The following is a 13,877-nucleotide window of genomic DNA, read 5'->3' on the forward strand; positions in this document are numbered from 1 at the left end:
TTTGAAATTATAGATTTCTTTTCCCAACAAGATTAAACTAGGCCACATTTTTCATTACAGTTAAATGATGCCTACATAAGTGTATTCAGGGATAAAGGAATTATAGCAAACCAAATGGAATAGTTTTACCACTTTGAACATGAGTAATAATTGAGGTCCATCCACCATGACGCTATTGTGTATTTTTATTCAATCCCCTAACTATGCTGAGATGGGTCTGGTGGAAGTAAGAGAGCAAAGGTCAGGTATAGAGCTGGTCAAAGTGTTTTAAACGAAAAGCAGATTCCCAGATACTTTGCATGTAGAAATTAATTTCTCTATAGCAGATCATCTTGCCATGGTTCTGCCCTGTACTTAGACAATCATTGGCAATCCCAAAGCTAGGGAACATGTATCCCCCTGAATGGCATGAAATCATATATCCCATCATGCTTCTCTAAGAACATAAGAAAGGCCATATTGGGTCAGACCAAAGGTCCATCTAGCCCAGTATCCTGTCTTCTGACAGGTGCCCCAGAGGGAATGAACAGAACAGGTCATCATCAAGTGATCCATCCCCTTTCGCCCATTCTCAGCTCCTGTCAAACAGAGGCTAGGGACACCATCCCTGCCCCTCCTGGCTAATAGCCATTGATGGACCTATCCTCCATGAACTTATCTAGTTCTTTTTTGATCCCTGTTATAGTCTTGGCCTTCTCAACAGCCTCGGGCGAGGAATTCCACAGGTATACCGTGTGTTGTGTGAAAAAATACTTCCTTTTGTTTGTTTTAAACCTGCTGCCTATTCATTTCATTTGGTGATGCCTATTGAAGTGTTATTTACTCCTCCTAACACAAACTTATTTACTTTCTCCATGCCAGTCATGATTTTATAGACCTCTATCCATATCCTCCCTTAGCTGATTCTTTTCCAAGCTGAAAATTCCCAGTTTTATTAATCTCTCCTCACACGGCAGCCATTCCATACCCCTAATAATTTTTGTTGCTCTTTTCTGAACCTTTTCCAATTCCAATAGATCTTTTTTGAGATGAGCGACCACATCTGCACACAGTACTCAAGATGTTGGGCGTACCATGGATTTATATAGAGGCAATATGATGTTTTATGTCTTATCATCTATCCCTTTCTTAATGATTCCCAACATTCTGTTCACTTTTTTGCCTGCCACTGCACATTGAGTGGATGTTTTCAGAGAACTATCCACAATGACTTCAAGATCTTTCTTGAGTGGTAACATCATTTAGATCCCATCATTTTATAGGTATAGTTGGGATTATGTTTTCCAATGTGCATTACTCTGCATTTATGAACACTGAATTTAATTTGCCATTTTGTTGCCTAGTCACGAAAGATCCTTTTGTAGCTCTTCGCAGTCTGCCTACTATCTTGAGTAGTTTTGTATCATCTGCATATTTTGCCACCTCAATATTTACGTCTTTCTCCAGATCATTCTTTGTGTGCCTCAGAAATTTTTTAAAGTCTGTTGGATGTGCTTCCTTGGATATGTGAGATGTGTTTGTTTGGGTTTTTGGCAGTCTGTGTTATCCAACTGTTGTCTTCCTCCAGTATAAAACGTAACACAAATTTGATCTAAGATTTGTAAAGCATTTCTGTGCTCAATGGGCAAGATTATGAATTATGCAGCAGCCTGACTGAGAGGCTTTTCAGTGAATATAGGTTCAGCTGCAGACACTTCCCCACTGTGAACAGTTGGCTTTATTTCACTACTTAGTGCAGAAGACTCCAAATAGTTTGAACTGCTGTTTAATATTGTCTCACCCATCCGTTCCCTGTTCAAAGGTGCATCTCTCCATTTTTATTTATTATTTATCTCTTCATCTCTATTAATATCCTGGAAGCTGCTCTGGATTTGTCTAATGTAGCTACAGCCTGTAGGTGCTAACTCCAAAGTGCTTATTCCCAGGCTAATATAGAGGGCTGGATTCTGAATGCAGATTCCTTTTTACAGGCATCTTTCTGCACCAACACTGAATAGTGTCTGGAAATGCTATCCTTTAGACACTTTTCTACATAAATGTCCTAGCAGATCAGGTATGTAGACACCTAAATGGCAGGACTTGTGCCTTCCAAAAAAGGAGACCATGTCAAGATCCCTTTAAATATCTGGCCCATAGAATACTTCCATAGGACTGGTAGCAAAGATACAGGATACTGAATTCGTGCAGCCTTGCTGTCTTTCATGGTGGTCCCATTTGCTGTTTCAAGCTAAGCAGATTCAGATAGTGAATGCTTGAAGGGGAGACCTTGCCAGTGCTGCACGGTGTGGTGTTGCTGATTTAGTAGTAGCAGATCTTTCTGGGATCATGTTGAACCCACTTCCCAGAATGTTCTTACAAGGCCAGCATGCAGCTCGAGGTGCTATCTTTTGTATGAGTTGTAAAACAGAGTCTCTGAACTCTTGTGATTATAACAGATTCCATGGAACTTTTTGCATTAATCCCAGAATAACTGGAAACTCCAACTTCACCTCCTGGCTTTAAATCTATGTAGACTTAAGTTGTTGCCACGTTTTATCCCAAAGTGAGCTGTATTTAAATGACAGATGAAATTTTCTCATTTAATTTAAACAAAATAAAAGTGCTTTGGGATCATCTTTTGGAATGAAAGGTGCTATATGAATATGGGATGCATTCTGTTGATTACATGGATTTTTCCTTCCTGTGGCAGACCAACTTGCAATATCCTTTATGTAAAGTGCAAGTCTTAAAACTGGAAGGTTTCATGGCCCTTATGGAGAGGCCTAATCCCATGCATTTCCTGATGTTTATACTGCTTTCCAAAACTTCCTTTCCTGATAACCTATCATATTAGAAAAGAGACTCTTCTCCAGATCCTCTGTTTCAGAAGAGTTGGAACATAGTTAAAAATGAGAGTGGTTCTATTGTAACTGTGGGCTTAGCATTCTTAACTGGTGCCTTTATGTGAAAAGGTAATGAATCTGGAAACCCAACTGAAGTGGCTACCACCAGAAAGAGAATGTCATGATGTGACTCACAGGAAAGAAGTAGATATATCAAGCTGGAGAACATGGTGAAAACTGAGTTTACTATAGCTACCTTCCAATTCTTGCTAACTGAATGACTCTAAAAGACATAATGCCCACTGCACTGTGTGTAGGATTAAGCTTGAAACTTTCAGATCTCTAAATCCACTCAAAGGGTCCATTTTACATCACTTATATCCATATCAAATCTCTGCCCGCATTGATCTGTTCCTACTGTCTATTATTATTCTGGTGAGCCACCATTGTTTCACAAGCAACATGCAAAGAACGTGTTGAGTTTCAGTAAAGCAAAGTTATCTCCTTGCGTTTAATAGTGATCAAGACTGACCTTTGACAGATGAATGTTTGACAGTCACTGTGGCTTGGCTAGCCTTGAGAACTGTTCCTTTTCCTGATGATTACTCATTTGACTGCAGCTATCAATACAGTCGCGAATGTAGATGTGATTACTTTGTTAGGCTATTGATTTATCAAGGGCAATTTCAGTAAGAAAAGAAATGGAGATGCTTGAAATGTATGGGACAATGGTATGGAAACATGATATATGAAAAAGTAGGAGAATAAATGTAGAATTGGTTTAGTGTCTGCTATATCTTCTACCAGTGGACTGCATCCCAAGTGCAGGTGTGTAGATCAAGCCTAGTAACCTTAACCCAACCCTATCGAAACCCAACTGTTATCCTCAAAGGACTAAAATATTACCTCATCCACCTTGTTTCTCTAATGCCCTGGGATCAATACAGCTATGCTGCATAAAGTAATGTTTGTACTTTTCTTCTGAGATCCTTTTATAGAGGCATTCTGTTAGAAATCACACTTTATATCCGGTTTACCAGGATGGCTTACTGGGACAGTAACAGCAAGAAAGTTATTCTTCATCTTTTCACATTCTCTAGCCTTCCCTTAACCACACACAGATTGTCCTGCCCAGGGCCGGCTTTATGAATGGCGAGGCCCGATCTGAATACCCGGCAGAGGTCCGGGGCTTCGGCGGCACTTCGGCAGCGGAGGGTCCTTCCCTCCCTCTGGATCTTCCGCGGCACCGAAGGACCCCCTGCCGCCAAAATGCTGCCGAAGCCCTGGAGCGGACGACACCCCCCCGCCCCCCCGCCGAAATGCTGCGAAGCCCTGGAGCGGATGACCCCCACCACCACCGAAATGCTGCCAAAGACCCAGAGTCAACACACACACACACCCCTGCCACTGAGTGAGTTAAAAACAAAAAAATTTAAAAAAACACCTAAGGTGCGGGGCCGTCAAGCATGGGTGCAGGGCCCTCTTAGGCACGGGGCCTGATTCCAGGGATTCGGCTTAAAGCTGGCCCTGGTCCTGCCCTTCTGCTTTAGCAGGATTCTTTTGTAAGAAGGTTTTCAGTGTGATGTGAGGAAACTCAAAACACTGTGTATGTTCCCATGAAAACTACAATTCAGCGTATTCTCTCCAAACCTCATCTTCCATTAATTGGTGCTAGACTTTAATTGCTTTCCCTGGCTCAGTTGTAATGGGGTTTGGTTGCTGTCTCTTCTGGTTGAGATGTTTGGGCTGAAATGAAAATAAGCCAGACTCTCTAAAATGGTTTCAGTGTGTGTTCACAGGAAACCCATTATGCTGTGTTTCTTTCAAGTATTATCAGTTCCAAAAATGTACAGAAAATTTAAGCTTCAGATGCATTTTTTACAGGGAAGTTCTATTATGCCCTTTAAAAACTGGGGCTTATCATGACGGCATGGGCAGGCCCCATTGCATTCTCCTCTGTGTGACTGTGATGAAATAGTTGTGGTGTTCAGTACAATGGAAGCTGGTGACACCTGGATGTGGGAAGGCAAACCCAGCACGTTAGTATTATTTATACGACGATGAGATCTGGGTCCCACCATGCCAGGCACTCAACAGACAAGAGAATCTGAATAGACAAGACAGAGTGGGAGAAGAAGTAACTTGCCCAAGGTGACACAACACGTCAGAGACAGGAACAGAACTTGGATCTCCTGAATCTCTGTCAAGTTCCGTTTGCAGTGGTTCTCAACCTGCAGCCTGTGGTCCATTTGTGACCCAAGCAGCACAAAGCTGCAGCCCATGTGACAACCTCAGGGCCATACAGATAGTGTATATATTGTGTGGATACAGCCCATGTAACACACATGCTGCCCTCAATGGTAAATAGGTTGAGACCCAATGCAATAGACCATTCTGCTTCCATTGCTTTGTTCTCTGGACTGAGTCCCATTTTCTACTCTTGCCAATATCACTAGGGGTTTGTGATGTCCACTGAAAAATAAGGCAGGTTCTGCCCACCCTGTCTGCTCTTGATCAGCATTCCTCCCTTACCGTACATCCCATCCAACTGGTTACCAGGTGTGCTTTAACACTTGGTAGCTGGTACTGTAACCACCTTAAGATGCCTGCCCTTCATATGTGTATTCAAGATGGACGAGCCACTTTCAAGAAAGTGTTACTGGTCACACTTTATATTAATGGCACATTTATAAATGGTTGATAAATGTTATGCGCATGTTACAGACCTAGGTAGTATGTTATAGATGGTTATAAGAACATCACTAGAAGGTAGTGTACAAAGTTATAAGCCATTGTGATAAGCAATCTATTGACTTGTGGCTTTAACTATCCTTGACACGATTAGTAGATGTTTTAATAAATTTTGTCTTTATAAGCAACTTTTAAATATGTCTTTAATTTAAAGTGTGACTGTATTACTTATTTGTATTCTGGTAATGCCCACAATATTAAGCACCGTCCACATAAAGGGAGAAATGGTATCTGCCCCAAACAGCTTACAATCTAAGAAGACAATCCGCCTATGAAGGATGGGGGAGATGCGCCATCAGAATTGGTTTATTTTTTTATATTTCATATTTGTGGGGTAGGATGTTGGTCTAGTTATTAAATAAATACACATTAACCATGTTCAGCTGTGCTGCAAACTGTCCATTGGTAGTTGGCCAGTCCTTTTACAGGAGTCACAAAGAAGCAAGAATTCTGTATGTTGCAGACATGCCTACAGTCCACTCTGTAAAGCATCACTGTCACACCGTTAGAGAATTGGTTTGATAGTATCGGGAATAAAGAAAACAACATCACGGGAATAGTGTCAGTGTCCTACACCTTTCTCTTCCATGAATTGGTACTGCCTAGATAATCTGAGGGTGAAACTCCCATTCACTTCAATAGACTCATAGACTTTAAGGTCAGAAGGGACCATTATGATCTTCTCGTCTGACCTCCTGCATGACACAGGCCACAGAATCTCACCCACCCACTCCTGTAACAAACCCCTGACCTATGTCAAAGCTATTGAATTCCTCAACTTGTGGTTTAAAGACTTGAAGGTGCAGAGAATCCTGCAGTAAGTGACCCGTGCCCCAAGCTGCAGAGAGAGGTGAAAAACCCCCAGAGCCTCTGCCAATCTGCACTGGAGGAAAATTCCTTCCCGACCCCAAATATGGCAATCCGCTAAACCCTGAGCATATGGGAAAGACTCACCAGCCAGATACCCAGGAAAGAATTCTCTGTAGTAACTCAGATCTCACCCCATCTAGTGTCCCATCACAGGCCATTGGGCATATTTACCACTAGTAGTCAAAGATAGCTTAATTTGGGCAATTAATTGATCTCATCATACCATCCCCTCCATAAACTTATCAATAGGGCCTGGAAAGATAACATATCTCATCATTTTCAAAGCAGTCCTATTGTGCTGTCCATATTTAGCCCTGTAATAATTTGCACAAAAACTTGTCTGTGTGCACAGACATGTACAAATCGGGGAGGCAGATGTCTAATAGACTTCACCATATTTTGGTATTTCGTATTTAGCTTCCCAACTGGGACTATTAGGATGCGCACTATGCAGCAATCAAACAGAGCAATTAAAGTAGTGAGATATGTAGAAAGAAACCTGTTTCTTCTTTTATTCTAGGGTAACGATTTTAGTATCAGACATTTTACTATGATTGTATAGGCTGAAAATGTCATTTCAACTACTTCTCGGTTGGAATAGGTCAGCAGTAAAACCACTTGCTCATGATCTTTTATTGCACCCAGAGAGGATTCCTTAAACCTGTTTACTTCCGTCTCACTTCCTTTTATTTGCAATAATTTATTTTTGGTGGAAAATCAGGCAGTATTTGGGCAAAGCTAATGGACGTTAATGCAATACGTTGGAGCGTATGAGATGAGTCAGAAAATTCAATCTTGAAGAAAGATACTCACTTGAATCTTTCACAGTCAATGAATGACCATCGGGGTTCCATTAATTTAATAACAAAGATTTCATTTTTCCATTGGAAAAAGACATCTTTGTGATTTAATAAACTTTAAAACTAAAATTGGAGTGGAAAACATGGGGGGGAAGGAAACCCAAAATCCACTGAGTGTGAGAATGTCCCTATCTTCCTGAACTACAGGAAATCATGTATAGCAATGCAAATAATAATAATAATAATGTACCATTGTTGAAGTGGCATGTAGCACTTGCACTGATTGATTAACTGTGTGCCACATCCAATGGGGTGAAATTCATCCCTGTGGAATGGGCTAGCATGAGGCCTATGCACCATATGACTCACTTAAATCTTATTTTAAGGAATTAGACAAGGTTTTGCAAAGAAGCCTAAGGGAGTTAAGACAAGATATTCAGATCTGATTAATGATTTTTGGGTATCTCAATTTTTGGGTGCCCAGTCTGAGATACCTTAGAGAAATGGTTCTCACCCAGAGGTCCGGGGTCCCTAGGGGGCTGTGAGCTGGTTTCAGCGCGTCCAGCAAAATAAACCAGAGAGCAGGGCTGGCGTTAAACTCTGTGAGGCCAAGGGCAAAAAGCCCAATCCCATACCCTGCTGCCTTGGGCTGAAGCTGAAGCCTGAGCAATTTAGCTTTGCGGGCCCCACTACGCATGGGGCCCTGGGCAATTGCTCTGCTTGCTACCCTCTAATGCCAGTAATGTCATCTACTGAAAAACAGTTGTACTACAGGTAGGCCGTGGAATTTTTATAGCATGTTGGTGGGGATGGGAGGGCTCGGGGGGGGAGGGGGGAATGGCTGAGAAACCCCTGCCTTAGAGGAGCCAGATTTTCTAAGAGCTAAGCAGCCACTATCTGAAAATCAGGCCCGTTTGAGATGTAGCTAGTCACAGAAATTGAGGCATCCAAAATCATGTAGTCACTTTTGAAAATCTAGGCCTAAGGCAGCCAGTTCTCATTGAAATTCAGTGGGAGTTGGTAGCTTCCTTCGTATAGGCTCCTTAACTTGTACTTGCTCTCTCCAGAGTGAACCTCACCCATAATCTTTATTCAGGCAAATTCCCACTGACCTCAATGAAATTGTTAGAAAACAATGTTGTTGTTCTCTTTGATTTTCATGTTTAAAACATGCAGCCGACACTCTTCACAACCAGAGCGCCCTGTTTCTTGAGAACATCTCCAGGGTCACACCCTCCTCTCCAGAGACTCCAGAATCTCCAGACACGCTGAGTGAGTCACAAGGAAAGACAAGGAGGACAAGCTTGGTCAGCACGAACAGCGAAACCTCCGGGTCGACCGAGAGCTTGCCATCAGCAAACATCTCCAGTAGTGAGTGAGACTTTGTGGTGGTGGTTTCTGATACAGTGTCAATCCTTCCATCTGCTTCAGGCCTATGGAGGTTTATTTTGAAAAGGGAATCTCCCTTTTCCAGGAACACTAGTAGTGCTTTTGAGGCTTAAAAAGCTAGAATTTTAATTAACCCAGGTTAATGTCCTCCATTTATATAGTTGGGTTTTTTTGCATTTTGCTCAGATAAGGTAATTCAATTGAGGTCATGCTTTTTATTAAGGGTATTTTTAAAGTCCTTTTATAAGGAGTAAATTTTAATAGGTGTTATAAGCATGTTCCAATCTTGGATCTTGTTGCCCCTTTTTTGACCCAAGCAACTCGTCAAAGTTTAGGTCCCTGTGGGTGTCCCTTTTGGGAGGAGAATTTGGTGATAGTCAGGTATTTCTTTGATACAGATTTGTTTATTTACAAAGAATGTACAAAAGTCCTGTGTCTTAAAGTGCTATAGATAGTTATAAGCAACCTATTGGCCTGCTGGACAATACTAATCTATAACTGATGAATTTACCCTTTTTGAGAACATCTATTATTCAGAGATGATTAACCCTTTAAGAGCTGTTTGTGAGTGAATTCTTAATATAAAGTGACAAAATAAAACTAGTCAGTTTCATTGTATATGGTGTTAAGATATTATAACTTATCATTTATCTGATGGCAGCATGCAAAGCCCTCAGTTAGAATCAAGACCCCATCATGCTGGGAGCTGTGAATATGCTCCCTGCCCCAAGCAGCATGCAACTAATGGTACAATTTGCATTGAAAACACTTGAGCAACTGTTTGAAAGCAAATGATAGACTGTTTTTGATTAATGAAAACATTACAATTAATATTAAGTTTCATAATGTCTTTTACAGGAACCTAAATTTTGGGAGAATCTTTTTAACCAAGTTGCCTAAATCAAAAAGATAAGAGTTTAACAGGGTGTCTGTTAGAAACGTGGTGCCATATTGGTTGGTTGTTGTTTTGCAGTTACTGGCAAATGGTGGGGAACAAAGAGAATAGATTACGCCCTGTACTGCCCAGATGTTTTAACAGCATTCCCAACAGTGGCCCTGCCCCATCTCTTCCACGCCAGCTACTGGGAATCAACTGACGTAGTGGCATTCATTTTAAGACAGGTAATTTTATCTTGATGTCTGTCTAAAGGAAAACTCAGTTTGACTCAGTAATAATTTGTTTCAGACCCCTTTGAATGTTAAGCTATACAGCAACCTTAGTTTGGTGAAAAGTTATTCATCCTTTCTGAGAAACGGGCGTTGTCTAGGCACGTGACTGGGAGTCAGGAACATCTGCTTTCCAGTCCCTGCTCTGGCACTGTTCCCAGTGGCATCTCACATTTGTTCTGCTTTGTTTTCAATTTTGCTATCAACTCAGGTAGAGGTCACCTCTTTAGTGTCCAGGTGAGGTATGCTCGTTATATACTGTAAGAGAAGGATGCTTTCATAGCTAGAGCACAGGACTGGAAGTAAGATGTGGGTTACAGTCTCTTTTGTCATGTCCTCCTTGATCTTTGGGAAGGTATTTGCCCTTTCCACTTAGCTTCCGTAGGGTACCACCCAAAAGGTGGGGAGGGGAGATCATACAAAACAAGCGGCAGTGAGAGCTGAATAGTTATCTACAAATCTCTTTGAAGATGAAAAGCACTATATTAAATGAAGAAGAGATGAATTGATATAAGCTGGCATCTAAAAATAGGCACAAAGGATACAAATAGTAATTTAATGTGCAAGTTACTGGGCTTTAATCAAGGTTGGATTTTTGGATCAGATGTGTCTGCATCGTCAATATGGCACTGAAATCGCTACTCTTTGGTAACAGAATATGCTGTTGATATCAGGCAGCACTGATGTACTTTGGATGAAATAATAGGTTGGTCTAATTGGATACTGTGTTTATACGGAGGGCATGGAGGCGTCTGACCTTTGATTCCTGATAAAATAGGCTCCAAGTGACCAAGACATTAGTCTGACCCCATGATTAGTGTGTGTGTGTTTTACCTTTATTTATCAAGAGTCAGTTGACTTCTGGTTACCTGGGAGAGGATTTTCTAAGGAGTGTAAATGAGGAGTAGGTGCTCTTTGCATGGTGATCAGCACAGTATAAATACAAGCGCTGGTTGAAATGTTTCTGATGGAGGAGTACAGCATCTGGAAAATGCTGATTTGATGGAACCAAAATTTTCCCTTGGGATGTGTCGATTCAGCTGATGCAGATGTAACACACACACCTCCTGGCCGTGGTGTTCTGTCCCTCCTAGTGGCACCAAGGTCACTTAGAGAGAGAGAGACTCATGAGTTTGCTCTGCAGCCTTAGCTTTTAGCTCATGCAGTAGAGGCTCATGCCTCTAGCTCCAGAGGTCCCAGGTTCTATCCCACCCGCCAACAACTGGGATCTGTCGACGTTCTACAGAGTCTGCCTGTCTGGTTTCCTGCCAGTCCATCTGGCTCGCTGGATTGCCCAGCTCCCCAACTGCCTGGCTGGCCTACCTGCTCAGCTCTCTGGATCCCCAGCTGCCCAGCCAGACATGTTGAAAACTTCCATTTGGTTCTTCTGAAATTAGGTTTATTTAAAAAAACACACTTTTCTATTGCATGGAAAATTGCACATTTCCAACTTTTCATTCAGATTTGTAACAAAACCTTTTTTGGAAATGTGCATTTTTCCTTGGAACAGGAATTCCAGTTCCCACACAGATCTAATAACACCTAGGTAGAAAAAGGTACACGCAAAACTTGCAAGAGATCCACTGGCTTCAAAGAAGCTACCGAAGAAACACTGCACATAAACAGTTGGAGTTTTTAATGTCTCTCTTCGACTTTTATTGTCCAGCCAAAGAGCTTCATAAGATGAATAAACTGCGTCAACGGAGCACTAAAGTCCATTGCTAAATTCTTATGCAAGTTCTGAGAGGAGTCATCTGCCTCCAGTTGGTGCAGTAGCTTACCAGCTGATTCTGAATCAAAGCCTATATATTCCTGCCCCTGTACAGTATCAATGTATACTTGTTTTAATTAACTCTGGTTTTATCAGAACTGAGGGGGACCTTTTAGCTTGGACACTGGTGCCAAGATCTGGAAAGAGTTTTCTTCTTCTTCAACAGTCACCTTTTTCAATGGGTCCTTGCATTTTGTTGAGTGCAGTCCTTATCCCTCAAGTTAATCAAGTGAGTAGGAAGTGTTCCCATCAGCCTAGCATTTGCCTAGCAAGAAGGAACGTAAAAATATCTACAGCTTACGCTTGTTTAGTAACTTTATGCCATTTTGTTTGAACAGAATCCTGTGCATTTTCATAAGAAACCAATGACCGTTAAACGTCATTATCATGTTCCTTATTCCAGGACAGAGGACAGCTGTAATATAGATACATCTGGGATTCAGTCTAAAGCCAATCTCAATCTTGAAGTCAATGGAAAGACTTTCACACACTTACCATCTCTGAACAGAGGAGGGAAGTGTTTCTTGTGCTTGCCCTTATCATTTACCCTTTCTATACATCCTGCATAGCTGTTACATGTATTTGAGATCGAAAAACCTCAGAGTTCAACTTTTGAAGACCCTCTAATTTTGGGGTTTGTAAACCTTCCTCCCCAGGTCAAATGTTCCCCTCCCCCATGCATGCTGATTCAGTTTCTTTCCACAAGCCTATCTTCTTTTAGCTGGTGTTATGCACTAAGAATAGAAGAAAACTTCCAATCCAAAGCTAAGCTGCCAGAGGTAGACATCCTGTATATGCTATTTGTTTTTCAATACTCAATTTTTTCTGCCGCCTCTTTTACCTTCCCCCACGTTCCTAGTAGTGTGTCTCTTTATTTTTCACTCTGCCTCCCTTCCCCCCTCCGCTCCATTAATGAAATACGAACCTACTGCTATTCAAGGTTTGATTCAGAGTCTGATTCCCAGAATGTCTGAGTAGTTTGAAAATTATGCAAGACAAGCTTGTGCACATTGTGGATATGGGTGTGTGTAGGTACATGCATATACACAGTTTGTGTCTAGCAAAACAATCGATCAGATACTGCAAACTTCAGTGTAACTTGTACTTTTTGGGCAAAGTTCATACAAGCACGCCATCCATCACCCTTTGCGCTTAAAATCAGGGGCTTAAAGCCAGTGTTCATAACTTCCCCATTAGAGATTAAGGTAATGGGCCCCTTAGAAATACCTATGGTAGACAGATTTAAGAGGTTATGCAGATATCTTTCTGAGGATTTCAGCACAAACTTGGCAATAAATGGTCAGAGGCTCTCTCCACAGTGGAATTCTCAAGGCCAGTTGAAGTAAACTTTGCTAGAAAAAGTATAATCACAGTCAGTTAAAAGCAGAATTTATCCATTAAACAAAACAAATCTCCATTTAAAGGAATAATAGATTTGCTGCTCTCCTTAAAGCAGAGGAGAAGTGGTCACATTCAGAATTTTATTTTTAGAAAATAATTCTTCAAGTAATAGAATTCAGGTCCCTGATTTTCAACTCTGCAGACGCAGACACTTACACACAATTTGTTCTCATTTCCAGTGCTTGTGTCTTACTGCTCCCTCCATCTCCTTCTCCAGCTTTGGACTTTATGCCTTTTTATCATGGCTTGCTCTTCCCTCTTCTATCAAGCACCCTCTCCTTTCCTCTTTCAAATCCCTCCCTATTCCTACTTCTCTCCAAGCAATCCTTCCTACCTTCTCCTCCTCAATGTCCCCCAACCCCTAGCGTGCAGCTGAGCTGTTGTGCTGTATCTTGACCCATGTATGTGATTTTTCTTGTGTAATTTGATTATAAGCTTTTCAGGGGCAAGGACCATGTCTCTGAAGGACCATGTAGATTTACAGCACTATATAAGTGACTAGGTAATAAGGTACAAGTTGTTCACTCTGCCTCTATACAGATTCAGGTTAATGAACATTCTGTAGAGCCAAATTGTCTTTGACTGAGCAATGCCCATGGTGAATGGGATTTGTGCTAGTGAATAAATACCCTGTCTAAACTAAAACCCCGGAGTCCTTTGTAAAGCCAGTCATGGGCTACCCAGGGCTGCTTGTACTTTGCTTTAGAAATGTACTTATCTTTCCATTAGCAAATTTGATTTTCCTGTTCGTTTTCCCCATAAGACTTTTTGCAAGTTAAGACAACAAATAGCACAGATATAAACTTCAGGTGAAAGGCTTCCGAAGCCAAATCAGGCCTGTCAGGACTACTTGTATGAGTCAAAAGAACTCCAGTAGGTGTAGCCATGTGAGGAAAGTCAGCAAGA

At 41.5% G+C, this 13,877-nt stretch overlaps 1 protein-coding gene across 3 annotated transcripts in view; it reads left to right on the forward strand.

Annotated features, from left to right (window-relative positions):
• The window catches only part of PITPNM3 (PITPNM family member 3), a 344,508-nt gene that overhangs the window by 311,383 nt on the left and 19,248 nt on the right, over positions 1 to 13,877 (forward strand). For all 3 annotated transcript variants that reach the window (XM_050929606.1, XM_050929607.1, XM_050929608.1), the window contains 2 exons: positions 8,420 to 8,614; positions 9,606 to 9,754. In XM_050929606.1, the coding sequence (XP_050785563.1) occupies positions 8,420 to 8,614; positions 9,606 to 9,754 (344 nt within the window). The remainder of the gene's footprint in view (positions 1 to 8,419; positions 8,615 to 9,605; positions 9,755 to 13,877) is intronic.

Source organism: Gopherus flavomarginatus, chromosome 19 (assembly GCF_025201925.1).
Source record: "Gopherus flavomarginatus isolate rGopFla2 chromosome 19, rGopFla2.mat.asm, whole genome shotgun sequence".
NCBI lineage: Eukaryota > Metazoa > Chordata > Testudines > Testudinidae > Gopherus > Gopherus flavomarginatus.